The 27,856-nt window shown below is 40.4% G+C and overlaps 3 protein-coding genes and 1 long non-coding RNA gene across 7 annotated transcripts in view; 1 reads left to right on the top strand and 3 right to left on the bottom strand.

The window, feature by feature from the left end:
• Positions 1-5,539, bottom strand: part of PPP1R36 (protein phosphatase 1 regulatory subunit 36) — a 31,666-nt gene extending 26,127 nt beyond the window's left edge. The window contains exons 1-3 of one of the 3 annotated variants that reach the window (XM_038544935.1): positions 5,400-5,539; positions 5,038-5,181; positions 4,535-4,604 (exon numbers count right to left, since the gene is read on the bottom strand). In XM_038544935.1, the coding sequence (XP_038400863.1) occupies positions 4,535-4,578 (44 nt within the window). In that variant the 5' untranslated portion in view covers positions 4,579-4,604; positions 5,038-5,181; positions 5,400-5,539. Of the gene's footprint in view, positions 1-4,534; positions 4,605-5,037; positions 5,294-5,395 lie in introns of those variants that run through there. The other 2 variants (XM_038544936.1, XM_038544934.1) reach the window with 2 other exon arrangements.
• A 5,167-nt stretch (positions 5,540-10,706) lies between these two features.
• HSPA2 (heat shock protein family A (Hsp70) member 2) lies at positions 10,707-13,427 on the bottom strand. The gene has a single exon (XM_038544921.1). The coding sequence runs from the start codon at positions 13,108-13,110 to the stop codon at positions 11,197-11,199; it is 1,914 nt and encodes a 637-aa protein (XP_038400849.1). The 5' UTR covers positions 13,111-13,427; the 3' UTR covers positions 10,707-11,196.
• Positions 13,428-14,333: 906 nt separating this feature from the next.
• LOC111097075 lies at positions 14,334-26,359 on the top strand. Of its 2 annotated transcripts, none has more exons than XR_005363402.1 (2): positions 14,334-14,656; positions 21,822-26,359. It is a non-coding gene; the product is annotated as an uncharacterized LOC111097075 (long non-coding RNA). The 2 variants fall into 2 exon arrangements; XR_005363401.1 differs by lacking the exon at positions 14,334-14,656 and adding an exon at positions 17,348-18,651.
• ZBTB1 (zinc finger and BTB domain containing 1) overlaps positions 21,205-27,856 on the bottom strand; it is a 25,500-nt gene continuing 18,848 nt past the window's right edge. Inside the window, exon 3 of the mRNA NM_001123330.1 lies at positions 21,205-21,320. Within this exon, the coding sequence (NP_001116802.1) occupies positions 21,284-21,320 (37 nt within the window). The 3' untranslated portion in view covers positions 21,205-21,283. The remainder of the gene's footprint in view (positions 21,321-27,856) is intronic.

The raw sequence follows: 27,856 nt of genomic DNA, 5'->3' as shown, positions 1-27,856 counted from the left end.
AATCTTTCAAATAAATAAAACCTTTCAGTGAAGGGGCATCAGGGTGGCTCAGTTGGTTAAGAGTCTGACTCTTGATTTCTGCTCAGGTCATGATCTCAGAGTCCCAGGATCAAGCCCCGAGTCAGCCTCCAAGCTCAGCAGGGAGTCTGCTTGAGATTGTCTGCCTCTGCCCTCCCCCTTGCTCATACAAACACTCTCTCAAATAGATAAATCTTTAAAAAAAATTTTTTAATTAAAAAAAAATTAAAAATCCTTTCATTGGCTCCCCCATGCCCTCTGATTCAAGTTCAGATTCCTCAGCATAGAGACGCCTGGGTGGCTCAGCGGTTAAGCGTCTGCCTTGGGCTCAGTGCATGATCCTGGAGTCCTCAGATCAAGTCCCACATCAGACTTCCTGCATAGAGCCTCTGCCTGTGTCTCTGCCTCTCTCTGTGTGTGTCTCTCATGAATAAATAAAATCTTAAAAAAAAAAAAAAAAGATTCCTCAGTATAGCATGCAAGACCTTTCATGATCTTACCCTGGTTTGAAAATTCTACTCACACCTGCCTGGAACCCTTTATCCAGGCTCCTGAACTACCTGAAGTCTCAAATATGTCCCGGGCCCTCTCAGGACTGGGCCTTTGCACATGCTGGGCCTTCTACCTAGAATGCACTCTCCTCCTCCCCAACCACATCTCCCTTTGCCCTGCCAATACCTACTCCTCTTCAGGTCTTGGCTTGGATATCACCTCTCCTGGGAAGCCTTCCCTGCCCATCCCCCACCCCATTCCCTGGGCTTCAGAAAATGGCTCCATTTGGGAACTGGGTCAGAGTGCTTGGCTGAATGTGGTTTTCCAGTCTGGGCCCAGCCCCGTGGTGGCAGTGGTAACAGTTACTAATGAATGGGCCCTAAGAACAGCCATCTCAGGGAAACAGGGTCATAGCACTGCTACTAACAGATCTTCCCTCCAACAGGAGCCTGAAGGTTCTGGTTTATTTTCAGTAAGAAGGGGCAGCATAGATACTACCTTGCCCATACCCCCTTGAACTCCCCGGTCCTCCTGTCTGTCACCTCCCTTCCACCATACTCAGTGGGAAGGTGCTCTTATCTTTTCCAAGCTCTTCTGTGCTCTTGACCCCACTCCCCACTCCTTTTCTTCTGTTTCATCTCTTTTTTTCCTCAAAACAAACAAGATTTTCCTACCTTAAAAACAAAACCGGGATCCCTGGGTGGCTCAGCGGTTTAGCGCCTGCCTTCGGCCCAGGGCGTGATCCTGGAGTCCCCGGATCAAGTCCCACATCAGACTTCCTGCATGGAGCCTGCTTCTCCCTCTGCCTGTGTCTCTGTCTCTCTCTGTCTCTCATGAATAAAAAAATTTAAAAAAACACACCAACAAAAATTCCCTTCCTTTACGACTGGATCCCCAAAAGGCTACTAGGTCTTTTTTTTTTTTTTCCATCACAGGTAAACTCACCGATAAGAGTACTCTATTTTTTTTATTTTTTAAAGAGAGAGACTGCATAAGCAGGGGGAGCGAGAGAGGGAGAAGCAAGGTCCCCAATGAGCAGGGAGCCCTGTGTAGGTTTGATCCCAGGGCTCTGAGATCATAACCTGACCTCAAGGCAGACGCTTAGCCAACTGAGCCAGCCAGGCGCCCTTGTCTCCCTTGTTCTCATCTTGCCTCTCCATGCTACTGTGGCAGGGGCTTTCTAGAGCACAGATGCAATCCCATTATGTTTGCTTGGCAAAGATTTATAGAGTGTACTAAACAAAACCAGGTGCAAGTGCAGTGACTGAACAGGCCTTCCCTCTGCCTCTGGTGCTCCCACCCCTACCACTGCCTTGGCCCTGCACCATTACCAGCAACGGGGGTGACAAAAGTCTCTGAAATCATTTCTGGAAAAAAAAAAAAGAGCTTGTTGCTGCTCATGAGTCTTCTCACATTTTATTTTGTGATGGCATATGCTTAATTCTAAAAAGAAATCAGTACCTGCATTTCCATCAACTCCAAACACTAGCTCTGGCCTAAACATCCAAAGGTCTACTTTCCTCTTCCTTGGTACTGTCCTCAGCAGCTGGACTCCCAAGGTCATCCTGATACTCTGAGATTTATCATGCCATCACCCATCTATTCTTCATAGTATTATTTTCTGTCTCCTAACTGCTCCTATTTTGTGTACTCCACCGTCTGGAGTTAGTGTGTTGTTTTGGTTTGGTTTTTTGCTTTTTAAAATTGGTATGATTTAACATGTAGCAAAGTACATAAATCTTAAGTGGACAGCTTGATGAATTTTTTACTATGTACATACCCATGTAACCACCACCCAGATCAATATTTAGACCATTTCCAGCACCTCAGAAGGTTCTCTGACACCTTCCCCCATCCCCTGCCAGTTGCTAATGTCCCAAAGTAACCACTAGTCTGACCTCTATCATCACAGTTCTTTTTTTGGCCTGTTATTTTAAACTTAAATATAAACGGAATTATAGATTTAATTTTTGTATCTGGCCTTTCAAAATGATGCCATATAATCTACCTTTTAAATCATGCCATCACACATATATTCTCCAAAATTAGTGGAAATCAATTATCCTATTTTTTTTAAAAAAAATATTTTATTTATTTGATGGAGTGAGAGAGCACAAGTAAGCATTGTGGCAGGCAGGGGGAGAGGGAGAAGCAGACTCCTTACTGAGCAGAGACCCAATGTGGCTCGATCCCAGGACCCTGGGATCACGACCAGAGCCAAAGGCAGACATTTAACTGACTGAGACACCCAGGCACCCCAATCATGCCATTTTTAAAGAATAATTTGTTAATAAACCAAAAGAAACTGGTTTATAAATATTTTATGAGTAAGAAAGTCGGTGAGAAATTGATACCAATGAATTAGATTAATCTAATGGTAACCCACCCCAAATGTCACTTAATAAATAAATAAACTGAAAAAAGAAAATGTTGACACTTGAAATTTATATCCACATTTTGTTTTTTTTAATTTATATTTATTTTTAAAAAGGTTTTATTTATTTATTCATGAGAGACACACACACACACAGAGACAGAGACACAGGCAGAGAGAAGAGGCTCCATGCAGGGAGCCCGATGTGGGACTCCATCCCGGGACTCCAGGATCACGCCCTGGGCGGAAGGCAGGTGCTAAACCGCTGAGCCACCCAGGGATCCCTTCTGGTGTTTTTTTTTTTTTTTTTTTTTTAAAGATTTTATTTATTCAGGAGAGACAGAGAGAGGGAGACGCAGAGACAGGCAGAGGGAGAAGCAGGCTCCATGCGGGGAGCCCGACGTGGGACTCGATCCCGGGACTCCAGGATCACGCCCTGAGCAGGAGGCAGATGCTTAACTGCTGAGCCACCCAAGGGATCCCCCTTCTGGTGTTTTAATATGTATTTAACTTGTACTTTGATTTGGTTTATTGAAATACTCAATAAATATTTGGGGAGGGTGTACTCTGTGAAGTTCTGTAGACAACTCCTAGGGACACAAAGATGAGTAAGACAGTTCCTGCCACCGAGGGGCCTACTGTCTAAAGGAGGGAAACAGTATGTATATATGGTGGGGAAAGGTTTTGGCATCAGACTAACCCTGGTTCAAAATGTCAGTTTTGCTACTTACTGGCTGTATGACTTTGGTTCAGTTGTTTAACCTTCTTGAGCCTTGTTTCTTCATCTATAAAATGAAAGTATTAATGCTCACTTTTCATGGCTGTTTAAGAATCTAAAAACAGGGTAGCCGGGGTGGCTCAGAGGTTCAGCGCCGCCTTCAGCCCGCAGCATGATCCTGGAGATCCAGGATCCAGTTCCACGTTGAGCCCCCTGCATAGAGCCTCTGCTTCTCCCTCTGGCTGTGTCTCTGCCTCTCTCTCTCTGTCTCTTATGAATAAATAAATAAAATCTTAAAAAAAAAAAAAGAATCTAAAAACATGCAAATGTCTGGCACATAATAGGTACACAGCAGATAGTGGCTAGTATTGTCTGTTGAGTTATGCACTTTTTCATAGAGTATTTTCTCAAAGGAGATTAAAATCAATTTTTCTAATTTAATAATTTCACTTTGGAGAATTGACTATTGTGCAGCAAGTATAATACGGTCTCATTAACGTAGAACTTTATTTTTGTAACTCAAAGAGGCAATTTTATAAAGTAGTTAAGAACATGGACTCTGAGACAAACAGATCTAGATTTCAATCATCTTTGTCACCTGTGAGCTGTGCCATTTGGCAAAGTCTTTTAGTTTTCTTTAAATTGCTTCACCCTTTGAGTTCAGTTTTATCTGTAAAACTGGATGAGCACGCAACTTTTTCAAAGGATTGACAAACTGATTAGCACAGTGTCTGGTACATAGGAAGCAGCTGATAGATGTTATTAAAAGTGATGTCTGGAAGTCTGCTGACCAAAATGATTTTCTCTAGATCGTGGAATTTCAGCAGATATTTATTTTGCTTGTTATACTCTTGTGTGTGTGTGTGTGTGTGTTTTACCCTAAGCACATGAAATTTTTATAAAAGCTATAATAAAGTTTTAATAAAATATACCTTCTGAATTCAAGAGTTCTGGTTTCATCTTTCCAGTACCACATCCCCAATTGTAATCCAAATTGAATTGCTGTAAATGAAATGATTGCAGCAATATTAAAAATTCAATTTACAATACACATGTCACAATGAACTTTTAACAATTCCCACTTGTTGCTCTTTATTCAATAAAGATGTAGAATCTTCAAGTGTTGTGGAGGTTTTTTGTTTTAATCGTAGCCAGGATTTTATCCCTTTTGTATTCAAGTGCAGTTTCAGTAGAAAAGAGGGAAAAGAGGGAGGGAGGAAGGAAGAAAAGGAAGGGAAGGAAGGAAACTTCACTTAGCCGGCACCACTATATCAAGACTCCTCAGAACAATTTACTCATGAATTGGGACTCAGACCACAATAAACTGAGGCTCAGGGCAGCCTCCGCGGAGAAAAGGAGTGAAGACATTCAAAACCAGGGAGCCCGCCCGGCCACCGCCTCCCTTCCAGGGGAAGTAGGCGAGGAACAAGCTTACCTTGTCAACGACGGTAACAACCCACCAGCCCTTCCTTTCCGGGGTCGCGCCTGGGGCAGGACAGCTGCCTGCGCAGGAGGGCTATTTATTTTGCAACCAATCAATTAGAGGTGCTGAGGTGGAATTTCCAGAACTTCCAAATATCTGGGTAGGGAACCGGAATTCAATTCTGACCTTGGCCGAGTACACCTCCCTCGCCTGGGTTTTCCTCTTCTCCCCGAGTGCCGCTCGCCCGGGGCTGCGGGCGGGGCTGCGGGCGGGGCTGCGGGCGGGGGGGCGCCCCGGGAGCGGCGGGCCGGGAGGCGGCGGCGGGGCGGGTCAGCCCGGGCCTCGGGGTCGGGGTCAGCCAAGGCTGCACGCACCTCCGGCAGGGAAGCGGTCTGCCCGTCCCACCGCTTCCGACGGGAATACAACTCCGGCACCTGAGGCATGGTCGCTACCGACCGGCCTAATCCGGTGCCCAAGCAACCGCCTGGCGGTGCTGGGCAACCGCGGCCCGAGGGCGCCCGGGGGGCGGGGCGTCTTCCGGGGCGGGCGGCGCGGGCGGCCAGAGGGCAGCGGGGCGGCCCACCCGGTGCGGGAGACGCCTCCGCCCGGCTCCCTTGCCCCGGGCTCGGGGCTCTGCTTTCCGACTACCTGTGCTCTGGTGGCTTCTGGGCTTAGGTATAGTAAAGCTGCCCAGGGGTTCTCTTGGAGTCAATTCTTTTAGGTCCTTCCAACCGTGAAGTAAACCACTGAACTGTTTCTTGTTCTTAATTGAAATAACAAGACTCAGTTTCATAGGGAAGATCCCTTAGTCCTAAATTTTAATGGCACTAAATTTCAAATCCAAGTTGAGATTAGGTCGATGGGGGTGGGAGGCGGCCGGTGGAGGTGTAGGGGAGGATGTGTAAGTGAGGTTTTCATAACTTGGTTCTGCTGCATAACCAGGTGTGTTACCCAGGGCAAGACAACTCTGATCGTCTTGAAGATACCGAAATCAGGGGTTACGAGATTTTTAAAGGAGTAATGTGTCTAAAACACCATCCTTACTCAAAATTAGTGTTGCTCAAAGCAGACACTTGCTTTGCGTCAATCAGTATTAATTATATTTTTACATTCATGCTTTTCACTTTTCAAATCCTGTCTGTGTCTTCTAATTCCTTCTTGCAACTGACTGGCTGATATTTTTCCTTCCAACACTGATGTCAGCAATGCTAGATAACACATGATTGAAAATGCCTAAATATTCTGCCTTTGTTTTATCTCCACAGCTTAATTAGGTTAAGAGATGCTCCCTAAATAGTAACTATATTCCCACTGCTGTTCAGATATATGGAAACCCACCTGTACACACTGGCAGTGGCTTTGAGCCTGTGGCCTCAGGACTGGCTTACTACATTTGAGATGACTGATTTAGAATAGGAGTTAAGAATATCCCAGTCACCAAGAATTTTTCACCTAACAAGGTACATAACTTGGGGTGGAGAGAAGACAGGGAGAAATTATGAGCTGACACGCCACAAAGGCCTAGAAAGACCAAGAACTCTGGATAGAATCCATTCATCTTACCACCATTGTCAGGAAGACCACACTTCAACTTCCTCAGTTTATCCCAGTGAGTGAAGAAATGTTAATAGAAAACCAAAGATCTTTTATACTGCACCATAGTTTAACTTCAGGCTGTCTAATGAACAAAACTACGGTAAAAGAGTTGAGAACCAAAAACAATGATCTAATGTAAAAGTTACAAGCTATTTCACCTGTGCTAGAGGGACATATTTATAGGTAAACTTCGAAACCTCTCTAGGGGCAATCTTACGCTTCTGTATTATCGGACCCTAACAAAAAGGGAGTAAAATATTCATTATTTATTTTAAAAGTGACCTATTCATTAAAGATTTTTTACTAGATTTTTTTAATATCAGAATCTCATAACCAAAAATATAAATATAATTTTCTCTTTAAAAAAAATTCATGATGTTATAAAGTAGGGATGGGGCAGCCCGGGTGGCTCAGCGGTTTGGCGTCTGCCTCCACAGACCAGGGTGTGATCCTGGAGACCCAGGATTGAGTCCCACGTCAGACTCCCTGCGTGGAGCCTGCTTCTCCCTCTGCCTGTGTCTCTGCCTCTCTCTCTTAAAAAAAAGTAGGGATAAAGCTACTAATTATTAACAATTTTTCTAAAAGATTTTATTTATTCATGAGAGACACACAGAGAGGCAGAGACACAGGCTGCCCTATTAACAGTTTCAAGTGTCCTATGAGACATGATTTTTTTTTTTCTAATTAAGAGAAACTTCTCAGGGTCATATAACTACGAGCATATAATATAAAACTAGGTTGCTGGTCTCAGAGTTTAGGTCCAAAACATTAACTGAATATAATGTATGCTTATACTATGAAAAAGTCATAACAGATTTTCAAAGTATTATAATTCTACCTTTCAGAATTTGTAAGAAAATGGCAATGCCAGTATTTGAATTATCAACTTCATTTCTGTTTGCTTATTTCCCCAACCTTCAATTCACAAACAACCCAATCTATACTGAAAAAGTAAAGAGCCAATGGGCTTCTTGATATGTTCTAAGGGAAAGACATTTTAACATTATCATCCTATTAAATTTCAGGAATGCATATACCCTAAAGTATTCTAAGAGCTACCTCTAAGAACCTATAATTTCTCTTTAAGGAATGTATTAATTTTTCTATATCTAATTGTAATGCTTACAGATAACCCTTCAAGGCAGTTTTCTCATTCCTATTTAGACATACACAGAAGCAACTGAATATTCCTGTTGTTTCTCAACCTAAACATATATATTGTCTTAGCAGTTGACTTGTGATGTATGGATTTGAGATTCTTGAAAACTTCAATTCCAGTGTTCAAAAGCAAGGGGGACATGCCTCACAGCACAACTTTTATAAACTACATTCAATTTGTAGGATAAAGAAATTCTCATGAAGTCTCCTTGACAGGTGATACACTATCCTATTATGCATGCTAAATTTAAAGATGTGAACTGCATTAATAGCTCCTCATGAACAAATGTTATTGAATTATCACTATATACATCAAACTAATACCATAAAAAATTTAGAGTAAGCTTGTTTTGAAATTTCATGCATCTCAAATACTATGAAACAATCTGTTAGGTCTTATTTTGACAGGTGTTTAGATTTATTGTCTCAAAACAGGGACAACTATATTGACATTCAAGGTAAGAATTGCCCATTCTGAGAATTGTTCTTTTTTAATCCCTTAGCATTCTATATATGTTACATTAGCTTTAGTCCAGACCACTAGTCCCTAATATAGCACTACTTTCACGTTCAAGTGATGCTGATTATTCCTTAGGCTGTAATTTAGTCTCATCCTAGTATCAAGTACTTTTTCCATTGTCATTTGACTATGTCTGATCTAACATCTGCTAAGGAGTTCCCAGGAGTTATCCGATTACCAGTTTCAACTGATCCTTGGAAACATTGAGTGGCTACTTTGGTGGCTTTACCTTCGTAATATTCAGATCTAGATAAATTTGAGAAGACAAAATTAAATTAAAAACACTCAAGAGGGTGAGGAATCTTACAAATTACTTTTCAGAATAATATTAAATGGAGTATCTACATAGATTGATATTGTTACAGCAAGTTACCAGAGGCCAGGCCATACGATGGTCATTTTTCTGATACTTTTGAAACTAATCTCTTCTAAACAAAGGTCTAAAATGAATCATACTAATACCAAATTGCACTTACAGAAAAATTCCATTGCATTTTGAAGTCAGAGCAAGGGATAAATGCTTTCAACAAATAAAAGACTAGTAAAAGTTTACTTAGAATGAGCATTATCTTAGTAAAAATTCATGTTAAACATCACTCTAAAGCTAGTATTCACCTGATTCTGTTAATACTAAGGTAGTTTGCCAAGTATTTATGTAATGCTATGTGTAGTTAAACCCCCTTAATGCCTCTTTGCTGAAAACTTTCCACCAATGTGGCACCAGCATGGAAAAACCTGAGTTATCTTCAGCTTTTCAGAGTGTAAAGAGAAATGACCTTAAATTTTTTTTAAGTTTATTTTGAAATAATTTCAAAATTGCCTTTTTATCTTACTCCCACCCACCCAAATGACTCTCCTTAAAAAATAAAAATAAAATAAAAAACAGCTCATGACCAGAGTCATTACAAAGCTCAATATTTTTAGGCTAATTTGTTCTTTAGTTTTTATATTATTAAAAAATTAATCTTCCTGGTATGGTACAGAAGGGTCCACTACTAAAAATATAGCTCCTATAGTGCACTGTTATCTTATGAACAACATGAAGCAAATCTACATCACTTAAAAGAGATTCCAAAGTCTGTATGTGGTGAAAACATTACATTATGCATTTCCCAATCAGCTTTTCTGAATTTCTCCCAAGTTTCCTTTAAAGAGAATAAATCAGAACAAAACAGAAGTGTCATTCCACTATAAATATGAACCCCCTTCTCCTAAGGATGCAGACTTTAAAGCTTAAGCTCAGGACAGTGGATCCCAGAGTTGCAACATTCTTATCTGTAACAATCTTAAATCAGATTTATAGGAAAATGAACAAGTGGTATATTACAAAATACAGGACCATCTTTCAGTTTTGTCTTTTAGAAAAGAAAATCTGGGATGCCTGGGTGGCATAGTCGGTTAAGCAGCTGATCCTTGGTTTTCAGCTCAGGTCTGATATCTCAGGGTGATGAGAGGGAGCCCCACACCACACATTGGGCTCTGTGCTCAACACAGTCTTCTTGGGTTTCTCTCTCCCTCTACCCCTCCCCCCAAAATAAATAAATCTTTTTTAATCAATCTTTAAAACAAATATTTAAAAAATGAAAATTAAAAAAAATCTATTCTAGTGATTTAAGGCAAGTATTGCAAAAGCATTATGATTCTCAAATAAGAAAAAAATAAATTATCTCCCTCTATCCCCCAAGTAATTGCAACTGTTGAAAACCTGTCCTTATGGAATTTGGATAAACTCAGAAATTAAGTCATGAAAAATAAAGTTAAAACAAGTTTGACTAAATTGGACTCTTAATATTAAGTAGCTTTAAAGTTTGCCCTGCTAGCTTTTGTTTCAGGCACCCGCATGCCACAAAAAAAGCAATTTGTTTCATACGATGTCAGGCTATTATCAGAAGACAACTCTTACCCCACCTTTGTTAGTTTACAGAAAAGAATCAATCTATACTTAACCCCAGAATATAGCTTGTATTTTACTGGAATATTCAGGTGTATTTTCACTTGAAAACTTAAACCAAGCCTTAGGTACACTGGCAGATGTCTGGTTTCTTTATTAAAAGGAGGGGGAAAGTTGACCCAGATCTTGTCCCTTTAAAGATTTGTTTATTTATTTATTTATTTATTTATTTATTATTTTATTCATGAGAGAGGCAGAGACACAGGCAGAGGGAGAAGCAGGCTCCATGCAGAGAGCCTGATGTGGGACTCAATCCAGATACTCCAGGATCACGCCCTGGGCCAAGGGCAGGCACTAAACTGCTGAACCACCCTCATCTTGTCCCTTTAAAAGTTGTCAGTAATTCAAAGCAGGAATCCCATCTGAGAATTAGACAAGACTGAGTTACATTTCATCTTAGTAAAGACCAAGAGGGGTAAAACAGTGAGAAGGAAAAACTGAAAACTCGAAGACTAATTTTGAGATAAATTTCAGCTTTACTTTAAATTTGTATTTATGCATTTGTTTGCAAAAAGTATACCTGTCCTTAACATCACTGCAATGTTCATTTTAAAGAGGTACATAAAAATAAACAATTCAAGCTTCTCTATATTTTATTGTAACCAAGCTTCCACAGAACTTTCGTGCAAACTTCAGGTTTTCCATCTCAAACAAACCTCCATGCACAAACTAAGCTACGCAAAAATGCTCAAGTCAGCAAACACCCAAAATGCATTAAAGAGAAACCTCAAATAATGGTTTTAAACTCAAACTTTAGAACTAACCTTTTATAATTAAACTAAGTTGTTGCACCCTTCCTTTCATATGCATACACCTAGCTAAAGACTTCCAACAACAGATCTCATACTTGGCACCAAGGCATTTCAAAAAAAGAGAAAAAGAAAAAAACCACACACAAAAGAAAAGAGAGAAAGGAAAAGAGGTTTACGCTGACTCGAGTGCAAGCTTAGTCCACTTCCTCGATGGTCGGTCCCCCGGAGGCTCCAGAACCGCCGCCGCCGCCGCCAGGGCCGCCTTGGTAAAGTTTGCTGATGATGGGGTTGCACACTCTTTCAAGCTCTTTCTGCTTGTGTTCATACTCGTCTTTCTCTGCCATCTGGTTTCGGTCGAGCCAGTTGATCACCTCCTGACACTTGTCGAGGATCTTGTTTTTGTCCTGCTCGCTAATCTTGCCCCTGAGTTTCTCGTCTTCCACCGTCTGCTTGATGTTGTAGGTATAGGACTCCACCGCGTTTTTGGCGGCGACCCGGTCGCGATTGGCTTCATCTTCCGACTTGTACCGCTCGGCCTCCTGCACCATCCGGTCAATGTCGTCCTTGCTTAGACGACCCTTGTCGTTGGTAATGGTAATTTTGTTTTCTTTACCGGTGCTCTTGTCGGCGGCGGTGACGTTGAGGATGCCGTTGGCGTCGATGTCGAAGGTGACCTCGATCTGGGGGACCCCGCGGGGAGCCGGGGGAATCCCGGTCAGGTCGAACTTGCCCAGCAGGTTATTGTCCTTGGTCATGGCCCGCTCGCCCTCGTACACCTGCACCAGCACGCTGCTCTGGTTGTCTGAGTAGGTGGTGAAGGTCTGCGTTTGCTTGGTCGGGATCGTGGTGTTCCTCTTGATGAGTGGGGTCATGACGCCGCCAGCCGTCTCAATGCCCAACGACAAGGGGGTCACGTCGAGCAGCAGCAGGTCCTGCACGTTCTCCGACTTGTCCCCGATGAGGATGGCCGCCTGCACCGCGGCTCCGTAGGCCACCGCCTCGTCGGGGTTGATGCTCTTGTTCAGCTCCTTGCCGTTGAAGAAATCCTGTAACAGCTTCTGGATCTTGGGGATGCGGGTGGAGCCGCCCACCAGCACGATCTCCTGGATCTGGCCCTTGTCCAGCTTGGCGTCACGCAGCGCCTTCTCCACCGGCTCCAGGGTTCCGCGGAAGAGGTCCGCGTTGAGCTCTTCGAAGCGGGCGCGGGTGATGGACGTGTAGAAGTCCACGCCCTCGTACAGCGAGTCGATCTCGATGCTCGCCTGCGTCGACGAGCTCAAGGTGCGCTTGGCGCGCTCGCAGGCGGTGCGCAGTCGCCGCACTGCGCGCTTGTTGGGCCCAATGTCCTTCTTGTGCTTGCGCTTGAACTCCTCCGCCAGGTGGCTCACCATGCGGTTGTCGAAGTCCTCGCCGCCCAGGTGGGTGTCGCCGGCTGTGGACTTCACCTCGAAGATGCCGTCCTCGATGGTCAGGATGGACACGTCGAAGGTGCCGCCGCCCAGGTCAAAGATGAGCACGTTCTTCTCGCCGCCGGCGCACCCCTTCTTGTCCAGGCCGTAGGCAATGGCCGCGGCGGTCGGCTCGTTGATGATGCGCAGCACGTTGAGGCCGGTGATGGTGCCCGCATCCTTGGTGGCCTGGCGCTGCGAGTCATTGAAGTAAGCCGGGACCGTGATGACCGCGCTCTGCACCTTGCCCCCCAGATAGGCTTCGGCGATCTCCTTCATCTTCGTGAGGACCATGGAGGAGATCTCCTCCGGGAAGAAGGTCTTCATCTCTCCCTTGTACTCCACCTGCACCTTGGGTTTCCCTCCCTCGCTCACCACCCGGAACGGCCAGTGTTTCATGTCCGATTGCACCGTGGCGTCCTCGAACTTCCGCCCGATCAGCCTCTTGGCGTCGAAGATGGTGTTGGTGGGGTTCATGGCCACCTGGTTCTTGGCGGCGTCGCCGATGAGGCGCTCCGTGTCGGTGAAGGCCACGTAGCTGGGGGTGGTGCGGTTGCCCTGGTCGTTGGCGATGATCTCTACTTTGCCGTGTTGGAAGACCCCGACGCACGAGTACGTGGTGCCCAGGTCGATGCCGATAGCCGGGCCGCGGGCAGACATCCTGAGAGCTGGGCAGGCGACGTTAGGCGACAACCCTGGGGCCGGAAAACCTGCGGCGTCAACTAACGGTCGCCTCACGCCAGACACCGCGAGCGCAGACACCGAGTCCCGCTCGGCCCGCTCGGCTCCCGGCTCTTATAAGCCGCCGCGCTGCCGCCTTCTGGAAACTCCCGGAGCCAATCCGCTCCCAGGACCGCCCGCCGCAGGCTTGCCTGGGTCGGACTGACCCGCCCGCAGCCCAACAGACTTCTAGTGGGGTGAGGGGCGGGACCCCGGCCGGTGCACCGAGGCGCGGGGCGGCCGTTATGCTAATGAGGGCCCCCGCGCGTCTCCCGGGGAGCCTCCGACCGCCCAGCCCCGCGCGCCGCGGGGCAGCTTCCGGGCGTTAGGCTCGCGCCCCCTCCGCCAGGTGTAAGCGCTTTTGCTCGCTCTTTGCCTTTCCTGAGGCGGGATTCGTCTACGTCTCCTCGATTGGCAGAGCGCGCAACCAATGAGCAGCGCGGACCTCCCAAGTGGGCGGGGAAGGGGCGGCTGGGCGTGGTACGGGGAGGAGACGCGGAAGGGGAGCCACCTGAGCGGCTGGCGGAGCTGTTAAACCCTGAAAGGCGGTGCAAAGCCGAGTGTCCCAGCTAATGTAGCACGCGGGGGCGGGGCAGTCCTTGCAGAGTTGGCTGCTCCGAGGAAATAGGGCTGGAGCCAGCTTTTTTTTTTTTTTTTTTTTTTTCTTCTTCCTCCCGCGCCCTTCCAACGGCAGCGACCGGGAGTCGGCGTGGTCTGCGCGTGAGGGCCGCTCCCTCCCGGCGGGGGCTTTGAAGTTCCTGGGCCAGGAGGTCGGCCTCCTGGGAGTTTACTTGGCGTGCTTCGCGGCGTCTCTGTGGCTGTGAGCGCTGGATGAAAGCTGAGCCCCGGGGAGCGCGGTTTTCCTGCGCCGCGCGGGCGGCCTGCAACACGGGAGACCCGGGAGCGGCTGCGCGTCGCCCTCCCGGGGTTTCAGCTTCCTGCACCCCGCTCTCCATTTCCCCGCCCGGCCTGCCACTCGAAGCTTCCCGGCTCCGTCTCCCTGCTCGCTCCACTGCTTTTATTTTCCGTTTCGAGCACTTTATTCGCCGCTGGAAAAATCTAGAAGTTCATTAAAACGCGCCGGTCGAAGCCCCGTGAGAACCCCCCAGGCTCACCGCCCCGCACGACCCTGCCCCACCCTGAGCTCGCGCGCGGGTGCGTAGGACCCCAGTAGTGTTTCCTGGCCGAGCTCAGCCGAATGACGTGGTTCTCCTCAGCTGTGCTGAATGGAGCTAAGGGAAAGACACAACCCCTCAGAGTAGGCAGATGAAAAAAGAGCATATAACTCATTCCATTATTATGTTTCAGGGGAAGAGGAGAGTGGATCCGGGAGTACTGTCTGGCACCGGCTGATGGAGGGTAGAAGCAGACCCCTGTGTCCGGACTCCTGAGGGAAAACCACAACAAAACTGCTGTGACAGACACAGCGATGATGCTTCACGTTGTGGGGGAAAGCTGGAGGCATTCATTCAAGGAGCTTTACTAGGTACCTATTATGTTGAGCGTAAAAAGACACATGAGACGGTCAGGTTTTATGAGGTTAAGACTCTAGTAAAAAGATAAAACGTAATTTGAGAGAAGTGCTGTGGGAACACAAAGCCGGGGACCATCCAGTCAGGGGAGGGCCTGTGGGTGAAAGCTTCCTGGAACTGATGGCCCACGTGTGCCAGCCAAGAGGGGAGGAAAGACATTCTTTCTGTGGATGAGGGCAGTGTGTAGTGAGGCACATGCGAGTTCTGTGCAGAAGTTTGGTGTCACCACAAGGAGAAGGACACAAGCAAAAAATAGTCTCTACAGGTGAGCTCTAGGTGTCATGATTCTTTTCCCGAGGCTATGTGAGGGGGAAACCATCTTTTGAAGGAAGCCAGTAACCTATGGCCCATTATCAGACTTGGTGTGAGCCAGCTGGAGAAAAGTTTTTGTGTAAGAAACGCACAAAGCTATCTGTGACCAAAAAAGTAATGTTGACAGAATCCTGTACAATCAAATCAATGAGATTTCTTTTATCTAGTTGTGTATGTCATTTCCATGTCATTTTTAAAAACACATAAAAAAGACATTGTATGTCATTTTTAAAAACACATTTGCTATTAATTTGTTAATCTCATTGGTTAGATAGTGTTGGTTTTAACCACAATTTCCATCTCTTTTTCTATGAGAGAAGTTAAAGAAAAAAATGTTGGACTAGGAAACCTTTTTTTTTTTTTTTTTTTTAAGATTTATTTATTTATGATAGACACAGAGAGAGAGAGACAGAGGCGGAGGCAGAGACACACAGGCAGAGGGAAAAGCAGGCTCCATGCCGGGAGCCCAATGCGGGACTCCAGGATTGTGCCCTGGGCCAAAAGCAGGCGCCAAACCGCTGCGCCACCCAGGGATCCCCCTAGGAAACGTTTTAAAAGAAAATTTTAGGGAAACAAAAATAAAACCGAAAAGTTTCTACTAAAGTTGTCTTAACTTGTGAGTACAGATCTTTTGATTTATTCTTGGAAATTTTTACTTTTTATGTTGTTGAAAGGGGAATCCGGGATTAGCAGGCTGGAGAGCAATACAAATTCTTTGTAGAACTGATGATACAGTGTGATTTAGAGACAGGTCTCAGTACAACTGTGAAAGTAGAAAAACAGGGAGAAACTTTCCAGATCTCCTGTATTCAGACCGCCCTCACACATTTACTTCAAGCAAAGCAAGATTGCAAAAAAGCAAACATGTTAGTTCTTAACAACACTAAAATTACAACTTCAGAAGGAAGAGGTATGTATGGTCACTATGTACTAAATGCATACTTATTACAACTAAATTTTGCAGTCTGACCACTACATTCATCTTTAACACTGCTTCCTGAAATCACAATAGCAGTTTTATCTGCATTTTCATTAGTTATATGGTTTTTTTCTGCTTTTTTTACCTAGTAAATTGATGTTTTATAGCTTTTTTTTTTTTTTAAGTAAACTCTACTCTAAACCTGGGGCTTGAACTCAGGAGTTCAAGACTCTTGAACTCTTGAGATCAAGAGTCCCCTGGTTCTCTACTGACTGAACCAGCCAGGTGCCCCTGTATGTATTATACTTTTTTTTTTTTTGTATTATACTTTTTTTTTTAATTTTTTTTTAATTTATTTATGATAGTCACACACAGAGAGAGAGAGAGGGGCAGAGACATAGGCAGAGGGAGAAGCAGGCTCCATGCACCGGGAGCCTGATGTGGGATTTGATCCCGGGTCTCCAGGATCACGCCCTGGGCCAAAGGCAGGCGCCAAACCGCTGCGCCACCCAGGGATCCCTTTGTATTATACTTTAAATGGCATCTGAGTTTTTCCCAAAAGGACAATGTCTACATTTTGATTTTGTAAGAAATAAACATTTGCAGCCCTAGAACATTGTCATATACTGATCATTCTTGGAATTTTTCTGTTGCTCCTTATTTGTATTGATTTTTTAAAATTTTTTTTTTGATGATTGTGGCTCATAATTCATTGAAAACACAGCTCATCAAAAATGATTAAATTAGCAAATTTATGACCAAATAATATTCATCAATGCCAGCAATGGTGCAGCAAAACAGGTAAATGCTACTGGTGGGAATATAAGTTAGTACAGTCTTTCTGGGCGGCAAAATTTGATCATGCCCTTCATTTAGCATTACTCTTTGTGGGATTCATCCTAAGGAAATAATAGAACATATAGGTATATTATTTATAATAACAGTAATAAAAGGGAAATGGTTTAAATATCTGGCAATAAGAAAATGTATTATATATAAAGTATAATATAATACATTCCTATGATGAATTATGTAACCATAACATCATGTACAAGAATTTTTAATGACACAGGAAAAGTTCCTGGTATAATTAAGTGGACATATAATAATATTAAGGACTTTTGTATCTTATTTGATATGTATAATAATCTTACATATATTAAAATGGATCCAAAAAATGGATTATCTCTAGATGGTAGGATTATCAGTAATTTTTCTAAATTTTATTGGACTTTTACAATGATTTTTATTATTTTTTAATTTTTTTAATTTTTATTTATTTATGATAGTCACACAGAGAGAGGCAGAGACATAGGCAGAGGGAGAAGCAGGCTCCATGCACCTGGAGCCCAATGTGGGATTCGATCCCGGGTCTCCAGGATCACGCCCTGGGCCAAAGGCAGGCGCTAAACCGCTGTGCCACCCAGGGATCCAATTTTTTAAATATTTTATTTATTCATGAGAGACACAGAGAGGCAGAGACGTAGATGAAAAAGCAGGCTCAACCACTGAGCCCCCCAGGCATCCCTACAGTGATTTTTAAAGCTTGACTATTAACATTCAATTGAAACAAAGTTTGCTAATCTACTATTTACATAGAAATTACTACTGATTTTGAACAAGGGAAATCTCTTTGGCAAATTATGAATACTAGGGTGTTTCAGAATATTTTTAAAATCCAAAGACTGAAATTTCCCACAGTCTGGAAAAAATAAGAGCTTTAACATATGTGAAGTCATCTAATTAACCCCCAGCACCCAGAAGAGTACCTGGAACACAGTAGTGATTCACTAGCTCAGTGTTTTATTAAGAGTGGCCTGAGGCACATTATTTAACCAAAAAAATTTTTCCTGTGTCAGAGGAAAATTCTCTACCTCTTGTCTCTCTGTATTAAATAATACTGCAGAGATCAAAGGTTGAAACAAACTCGCATCTGAAAATACTTGTACTAGAGATACAAAGATGAGTAAGATGAAGTCTAAAAACTACATGCCTGGGCAGTCAAGCCTGTCCAAGGAGAATGAGTAAGAATAAATTTTTCCAGAATTACCACGGGAAAAAAACTTATGGATTTTCTGGAATCCTCTCAATTCTTACCCTTTATAAAGGTTGTGGATGAAAAAGAAAAACTCTCAATTCCTACAACCTTTATAAAGGTTGTGGATTGACAACAAAAACAAAACAAAAAGGTTGTGGATTGTTTTGAGGAAGTAATGTCCTGAAGAGAAGTGGAGTGAGTAGTAGCAGCCTGTAATTGAGGACCTGTGAGCAAACTGGAGTTGAAGTAGTTATTTAAGATATCTGTAAATCCTGCCATCCTATATTCTTTGGAAGTACCCTGTTCCATGTTCCACACTATTTCCCCAATCACCTGTCAGTACAGGAGAAATTTCACCATCGTTTCTTTTAGTCTTGAAAATCTCAGTCTTTGAAAATTGTAGTGTCAGAGTGGCCTGCAGTAGGACAAGGTATGGAAGGCTAAGACCTGAGCCCAGGAGAGAGGCTTTTCTAGAAGAGAAATGAATCTGTGAAAACAATATTAATTGTGCTTGTCTTTCAGTTTTGTACAGTGCTAACTTTGAGGATAGACTCTTGTGGAACAATCTAACAGATCCAATATGGTTGTAAGTGTTAATACTTACTAAATTCTGGGCAATTACCTCAACTGTCTTTGAGGACTGTACTGAAAGGAAGAGAATACTCTTTGCTGATCACCTGGTAAGGGGGGCAGCATATTAAACTCTTAACTTGAAAATAAGCAAAATGGATTATATTGAGAAGGAAGTTATTTCTCAGAAGAAATTGTTATTTTGAAAATTAACCCTCTGAAAGAATTGCTATATCAGTGGATTTTCTAGTAAATTATTTCTTTTTATATTATAAGGAAACCTAATCAATGTGTTGCCACCTGTGTTTGCCATGAGGTAGTACTTTTCCACTCATTCTATATAAAAGAAATGAGGATTTGGCAATAGGAATTTTAGTTAATTTGTTTTGTGTACTTTTTATTTTTTATTTTTATTTTAATTAATTTATTTTTTAAAGATTTTATTTATTTATTCATGAAAAACACACAGAGAGAGAGGCAGAGACAGAGGCAGAGGGGAAGCAGGCTCCATGCAGGGAGCCCGATGTGGAACTCAATCCAGGACCGCAGGATCATGCCCTGAGCCAAAGGCAGATGCTCAACTACTGAGCCACCCAGGCATCCCTTTGTACACTTAAAAAAATTTTTTTTCTTATTTTAAATAAGTGTGGAGCCCAAGACAGAGGCTTGAACTCAAAACCTGAGATCAAAACCTGAGCTGAGATCAAGAGTTGAATGCTTAACTACTGAATCATCCAGGCGTCCCTGTTTGTGTACTTCTTAAGCTGCTCAGGAACATCAAAATTAACTGTATCAGAAATTTTATTATTTTGGTATTAGAGAATGGAAGGAGTTGATAACTTTTCAGACAAATAATTTTGTAAAAGAGCCAGGTTGAAAAAAATACAGTATAAATAAAAGCAATTATACAGACAGTTTAACTTCTGAACATAGAGGAGGACATTTTATTAGGTCAAAGCAATGGATTGAAAAAATGTAACAAATTTCCCATGTAACTCAGTAACTCCATTTTATACTGATACACAGAAAATAATCACATTATAGAATGCATTTATATCACTTATAATGTAATTCATTACATTTGTAATTTAGTACAGTCAAAATTTAAGCCATATTTTGTTTCTGAATCTACTTCTATCAGAAATTATTTGTTGAATCTCTACTATATTGGTCTGGCAAGATTGATAATCTTTTATTTTGTTTGTTTCCTACTTGTTAGAAGTCTGCAGTTTTATATGCTTTCCAAGAGATAAACCATAGTTTTTTTGTTTTTGTTTTTAGAACTTAACACTTTTCTAACCTTATTTCTCCTGAAGCAGGTGAATTCATATGAATTTGAAGTCTTTGGTGGATTTCTCTTCTCCCTTCAGGTTTCTATACCCACTATCACATTCTAACTAACTTTATCTAATTTTTTGTTAGTCTGATTAGTAGAATGAATATTCAAGTTATCATCCCACTTTATAGCTAGAGATTTTAAATGACTTTACTTTCGTATATACTATTATGTTATAGTCTAAGTTAGATTTCATTGTGTCACTCATTAAAACATTTGAAGAAACAGGCATAAAAACAAAATAAGCATTTCTGAAAATATATAATAACATCATAATATTGCATAAGAAACAAAATAATAATAGTAATAATGAATTAGAGAGTTAACCAAAAGTAAAACTACAAGTGTATTCAAGTATATAAGGAAATGATATGGCTATAAGATTCATATGGTTAAGAAATGTGTTTATGAGCATATATATATATAAAACAAAGTATTTGGAGCCAAGTTAAAAATCTCACCAAACATTTCATTTCCTAGTGAAAGGTTTTTTTAAAAAACAGCAATCATTGTTTCACTCAATACTTAGTTGAATTTTATCTTGAAATTTGAAAGCTGAGAAATAATGGTATTATACGTTAATACTGAGAATAAATATTTAACAGAAACTCATTCTATTACTAAGTTCAGAAGAAAATAATGTGTGTTAAGATGCATTCTTTTTGTTGTCTGTGATTTATGAAAATCTACGACTATTGAAGTAATTAATAACCACTTGTTTTTCCTTCAGGTTAAAAGGATTAACAGGGAACTTCATTAATATTAATAATCAAGTTTTTGACTGGTATATACAGTGAAAAAGGAGGAAGGACAAATGTTACATTACAATGAGCAATAACTAGATTATCTTTCCTTGTTAAAATATTGGTATCACATTCTTTTTCTCTGTACTCATATCTTTTTATTTATACTCTAAACTACAGATTTTTGAGTGTACTTTAATTGTCTAACTACATTTCTTAATATGTAAACTGTGATTTGGATTATTTTAAGTTTAGGATTATATGTGTTTAAACAGATATGTTATTATCTCTTTATAATATATTTATAGGAACCTAGCAAGCCCTTTATTTTAGAAGGGACCATGGAAGGTAATTAGCATATAAAGTTTCATTTTAGTGTAGCTTTAACCACTGATGTCATATGAATAGTCTAGTTACTTTTCTTTAGCAGATTTTCCACAAATACTAGGAGAGTCACCGTGAATCAATTTTGTCACAGCAAAGTGATTCCAAAGTGATCTTTACTGAGTTTTCTTGGATCCTTGAAACTGGAACTTTTGGGATTGATGTTTGTCAGGAAGACAGAAAAGATGGTGTCACTTCAGATCTGATATTCCTGGGTCTGGACTTAAAGATTATCTGTTGAAGATTGATTCTTCCCCATGTCCTCTCCAAATTCAGATCTCACTTCTCCAGAGGTTTAGAAGGCCCTATTTCACCACTGCCACACAGAAAAAGACAAAACTCAAGAAAAATAATATTACAAGTTGACGACGGCTCTATAAGATACAACATAATTCTTAGGTCAGAATTTCATGGCGCTTGGCACCAGGCCAGCACAATATTACTACAATAAAAAATGGGAACAAAAGCATAGTTCCTGGGACTTAAATTTATTTAATTTCTTAATGTAACTCATTGTACCCATCAAATATAAGGTGTTCTTAGTACTAATTCTTCAAATATAGGGATACCTTCTTATTGATTCAAGCTAGAATGGGTAGGACACATGCAACGTGAAAAGATAGGTCAGCCAGGTAGAGGAAAGTAGGAAGGAAGCAGTTAAGAAGTGTCTTCCTTCAAATAATTTTACAGTGTACTTTAACTTTTTAAAAAACTCGTTTACCCAGCCCCGTCTCTCATGAATAAATGAATAAAATCTTAAAAAAAATAAAAAATAAAAAATAATAAAAAATTTGTTTAAATGACCTCTACACCCAAGATGGGGCTGGAACTCATGAGCCTGAGATCAAGTGCCGAATGCTCTACCAACTGCACCAGGCAGATGCCCCACAATGTACTTCCAACGTGTTAATGTCAAATCTCTGGTTGAAAGGTAGGTGCAACAAATTTAAAAGTTCATGTTTTTACTGAGTGCCTTCAACCATCAAGCTAACATTGTTTTCTTCAAATATTAAATGTTGTACACTCTGCAAATGAAAATAGAGTACACACATACACACACCCCAAGGAGCTTTCCTGCAAATTCTTAAGTTCATAATGCTCCTAAGCTGCCCCAGTGATTCTGGGTAGAATTATTTTTTATACACTACTTTGCCCTATTTTTTTTTTTTTAAAGAGAGAGTGTTTTTAAAAATATTTTATCTCACATCAGGGAATGCATAAGCATTTGAAAGAAAAAATGACTTCTGTAATCTGGACAGAATTATATTTCTGTCATCTAAAAATGAGCTCTGCTGATTCTGACACAAGCAATTGGTTTAAGTACAATAAAAAAAAATAGTAACTTTCAAAGCTTAATTGGGGGCTTCACAGGCTGTCTACTTGAGTGTATTCCTTTCTCATCAAATAGATAAGTACAGAGGGTTATGCAAATTTTCTCACATAAAATTGTTAATATTCCTAATTCTGAAAGGAAATGTCTTTTACATATTTGTCATCCTTTGGCCCTAGAATTTCCTGTGCCACCTTATTGAAATGGTGATTAGTGATATTTTCAACTCAGAGCCAAGTACTGGCTTGCAGCCTTTACACCATCTTTTTTGTCAGTAAATGAATAAAATAATGGAGAAATTATAATGGCTTCCTGCCCCCTAGTGATCTGTGGTGGATTGTGGTAGGAAGGATGAACAACTGTCATACCAATGGCCTTCAACGATTTGGTTCTCCTAAATATGAGGAAACATATAGGATTGAAGCTTCTTAATGCTAAAGTCAATTAAGCATATGAATATAAACATGTAAGAGTTATTGGTTCAAAATTAGCATGGTTCAAAATTAGCATTAACGTAGTTTGAGTTTACGTTATTGTCATTTAGTTAAAATTCATATTTACCAATACAGTCACAAATATCTTCGCATTTTAAATCCTTGCATCTTTGCCTTTTGCCAGCAGATAAATTTATAAGTAGCTAAATTTCATCTGGTTTTAGTAGGAGACTCTACCCATACATTACCAAGTAATAGGTCCTTGAGTTTGACAGAAGGCAATGAAAGTAGGCCATCTAAGTGATTATAGACATCTGTGGAGTCTTCACTATCTTATTTGTCTCTTCACTTAAAGAGTAACATTTGGCAGATGGTAGAAAGACCATTAGAGTAGTGGACTTAATATAGTAGTAAAATCTATCATAGGTTTTAGACATCAGGTAATAGATGCATAAAGTTGAAGTCAGATTGGGAGGGGGATTGTTTCACTTAAAGCATTAAATGTTCATTTTTTTAGTTTGCTGCTAGGTTAGGGTGTATAAACAGCTGTCGTTTCCTGAAATTATCTTTCATTTCTTTTATAAGACTGTCTTTATGAGTTAACACAAAGTATTTTTGGTAAATTGAATTATAAAGCTAGAATAACCAACTTGTTTTTAGACAAATTTAGATTAGTCTATAAACTTTAAGCAGATCAATCACAATATGGCAATTAGGGATTTTGTTTTGTTTTTTAGCCAAAGAAATGAAAATTTTCTTATCCATATCATCTGTTAAGACAAAAAAAGAGGAAATTTGTTATTCTGGGGTCCTGATTTTTCTTGGGAATCTTTTCAAATGATTTGAATTATTGAACTTATCAGTCTCACAATCATTAAGACGGTGACTGGCTGGAGAGTAAAATATAAAGGTCAGGAAGAGGGAAAACAGGAGGGAAAAAAGTCACAGAGGTAGAAATAGAGAAGTTGAATTCAAATTAATTTTTAATTGAGTACTTAAACAATGGGCCCTCCAAAATGGCTGATAATACCACTAAAGGTTTAAATAAAGGAAAATAAAACACATCAATATTTAGTATTTCTAAAACATCATTCTGAATGACCCATTCAAATAATAAGTTTTGTTTCCAACTGATACATTTTCACATTATCCAACATGTTCATATTAGGTACCCACTACCTTACCAGGCACAGCAGATCAGATGATGAACATGGAGCACAGAGTTTCAACAGGTTTATCACGTGTTCTAGACTGAAAAGGCCCTTCATTGTACCTCTTGGTAGGTGAGGTATGTGGCTTAGTGGGTAAGTACAGGCACATAGAAATCAGGTCTAGGTTCAAATTCCAGCTCTAATGTTAAATTTCTGTGTGATCTTAGGAAAAATACTCCCTCAGTGCCCCATCTGGAAAATTAGGATAATACTTACCTCATAGAGCTGTGAGGTTTAAGTAAAATTGTATATACAAAGCACTTAGCAGAGCATAAAGAACACTAAAGGGATACCTGGATTACTCATTGAGAGCTCTAGGATGGATGGGTCACGGGCTTCCAAATCTGGGCTGCAGCTTCGGGCTCTTAACACCCCAAAGAACTCCTACTTGCTTCAGTTCACTGGAAAGCATCCTGTCACCCCGTTTGATACAGCTCAAGTATTAAGGAGATGGCGGGCCTTCCCCAAGGATATGTCCCCACAGAGCTTTTTGGCACCCTGGAATCCTAGGCATTGTTAATATTAGGGTGCCTATAGGACACTAGTATTTATCACCGAAAAGCATGATAAATGACAGGAGGTGGGGCAGGAGAGGAAAGATGAGGAACTGATTAAGTAGATTAATGGCAAACAACAAATAATTTTAACTGCTAAAGCCCATTAAAAATTAAGGAATACACCAAATTTATTCTGAACAATGTGTACACATACACATTCAGGTCTTTCTTTTGCTTGGTACTAATTTACCATTTTGGTAACAATGACATTTTCACTATTAAACTGGTTCCTGGGGGGGATTTTCCAGAAATCTATTAAATATGGAAGTTCTTTAAGGTTGTAGAGGAAGAAGTATTGTTTAATCAGGGAGAAGGTTGCCAACCACCACCCAGCCTCTCTTCCTACTTTTTTAGAATATAGAAGTTGGCATATCACCTCAAGTATTTAAGCATATCCTTGGCATGTTGACAACAATTGTTTTATTAGGCATTTTATAGCTATAATTGTCTCAAAGTATCAGTATTACTTTAACCTATCAAATTACTTTAATCTCTGCCCTCACATAGACAATTCCAAATGTTTATTTTTTATTCAGCTTTTACATCTTTTTCATATTTTTGTTCTCAACTTCAGTACTTAAATCAATGATTTTTTTCATGTCAGTCTATTGTTTTTCCTTTTAACTGATGCTCTGACTGCCCTAGCGAAGTCTGTCCTTTTAATTCTTTTAGTTTTATGACTAGCCCCTGGAATACTTACATTCTTCCTTCTATGTTTTGTCTGTATTCAAACTTCATACATTAAACACTAGCCGTGTATCATTTTATGCCTGAGAGTCATTTCTCTGAATATTTTTACTTTAAAAATATGGGAGAGATTAAGACAAATTTTTAAGTCTTACTCCACTACTGCTTCATTGTGTTTTATTAATCTGAGATTTTTGAGTCCTGTTTACTAAAGAATTATAAACATCTGAGTCTCACCGTAACTGGTGACAAGCTTTTTAGGCTCTGACTCCATTTCTCCAGGATTTCTTGCTGGAGAACAACAGGCCCTTTAAGCAAGACTGTAAGACACAAGATGCCACATATGTGTCTAGATTTTTCTTTCGTTTTTTGGATTTGGAGCCAAATTACATAAAGACAGGAGGAGAAGGCAGCTTCCACAAGGGCTAGACGCAGTAACCCCAGCAGAGGGAAGTCAGAGGGAACTGGGTTGGAGAGAGAGGCGTCAGACATTTTCATTCCCCTTAAGAGGCAAGTAGCCTTTCCATATACTCTCTGCCTTAATAAGGAAAACTTGTACATTACATGTAACAGAACCCTGTGCTGCCCTGTAGCTAGTTCCAAGACAAAAACACAAGGTGTCCTGTGTCATATGACACTAGGAGGAGACAACATGGTAAGGTGGGGCTTTGTGAAACCATAAACATCTCAGTTATGTAGAGTTAGATTATGTTCAATGTTTATATATTTACTTGCTAATTGTTGGCTGTTAGTACATGTGAAAACGCTAAATTAATCCCCCCCTTTCCTAATGGAAGAGGTAATCCTTTTTACAGCATGGTAGTATTTAGAAAACCCTGTTCTTTAATGGTGGGAAGCTACTGCAATAAATTTTCATGAGGATCAGTAAAAAAGTGATCCTCCTAAAAACTCTGTCCATTAAACTATATAAATAGTTTGGAAATTTGGAGTGAGTTTATCTTGTCTTTACACAAGCCTCTGATGGTTTCTGGGTTTGTTACACTTTTATCAGGTTCCTATCAATAATGTATATATATTTCATTTAAAGTTTCATTTCAGATTGAATTCCTTGATAAACTACTGTGTCCAAGACTAAGATGAATCACTTTTCCTGCTTTTTCTGCTACGTGGCTTTTTAAAAAAACACCTAACTTCTTCTTTATCTTTTAGTGTATTTCCCCCATCTCTATTTCCCATTATTTTGTTTTCATACCACATGCCTCCTGCACTGTTCCTGTTCTTATGTAATACCACAATGTAGCCCCACAAATCTCTGAGCTCACACTGTGCTCTCTTACTTTTCTCTCAACTAGAACTGTGTTAGTCAAATATCTCTCAATTCTCTTGGAAATTTGTTCTCTTATGCAAATTGTATAGAAAAATATCACTTGCATATCTTAAAAATCCGATGTAAACAAAAAGAGCGATGTTAAGTTACTGTTGATAATTACAAAATTATACTTTTAAGTACATGTTATTTAAAATCCCTTTCATTATGAGAAGGGTATCACAATGCAAGTAATTCACATTAAAAGGTATTCTATACAATAGATGTGTTTATTGGTGGGGTCAGTTTTGCCAGTGTTTTAATTCACATGTGAATCATGTAGACCTCGTGTCAGTAATAACTAACAATACTACTTTAACTAAAAAGTGTTCAACTATTTCCACTTCTATGCTCTGATTATTTTATAGTCCTCAAATTTTGTAGTCCTTTACAGAAAAAAATAAGAGCATGGTGATAAACTGCAATTTGCCACACACATTTCCTCCAAATCTTAGGTAGTATAAAACACAAGACATTTTTTCCACACTCTACTTTTATAGAACAACCAGATTTGTAGTTGATTTCTTTATTTTATTTGATTTATCAATATACATGGCAGCTTTCTCAAGTCTCAAAGTAAGTTCCAAAAGTATGTAATTTTAAAGGTGAAAAATCATTTTCCTTTAGATGTCATATTCCTAGAGAGCTATTAAAGTCTATTTATAAACAAAAATAATTGATAAACTAACACACTTTAGAAATCAGAATATTTTAAATTATTTTAAATGAATACAAGATATGTCTTTTTAATTAACTATCATAGTTAAATTTAATATCACAAAACAAAATGACTTGTCCCCACTAATTTCTCAAGTGGGGTAAGGTCATTGGGTTTTACACTTAATATAAGTTTTAAATGTGATTATTAAATGATAATATTTTATCAATTATAGGAAATATTCATTTATAGGAATTTCCTTAGGTCCATCAATCTTTTTAGGCCAAGTTTGAGCCCATGTCAACCTTCAAGTTTAGAGTCAATGCACCTAACCTGCCTAATAAGCATGTCAATTTAAGAATATGAATTTCATTGATAAGAAAGGGGAATAAACAGTGGCTAAATCACTGTTCAACTTAAAAAAAAAAAGGCTAAATGAGATAGTTTCAAAGAGCTAATTACTTTTAAAAAGTTTGTTAAATAAACACGAATGGCCACTGATATTGGATTTAAAATTTCACAGGATAACCTTAAAAAAAAACCCACATAGAAATAGTAAAGTCATCACCTTATGATAAAAAAAACTAAAGTTTAATAGTCATTGAAGGGGTAACAACCACTTGTACTCTACATTGAAAAGTAATTTTA

This window comes from Canis lupus, chromosome 8 (genome assembly GCF_011100685.1).
Source record: "Canis lupus familiaris isolate Mischka breed German Shepherd chromosome 8, alternate assembly UU_Cfam_GSD_1.0, whole genome shotgun sequence".
In the NCBI taxonomy this organism is placed as follows: Eukaryota; Metazoa; Chordata; class Mammalia; order Carnivora; family Canidae; genus Canis; species Canis lupus.
This window is presented reverse-complemented; position numbering and strand designations above follow the sequence as displayed.

Coding starts and splice junctions, on each gene's coding strand:
- HSPA2 (XM_038544921.1), bottom strand. CDS start 13,110: ATGTCTGCCCGCGGCCCGGCTATCGGCATCGACCTGGGCACCACGTAC.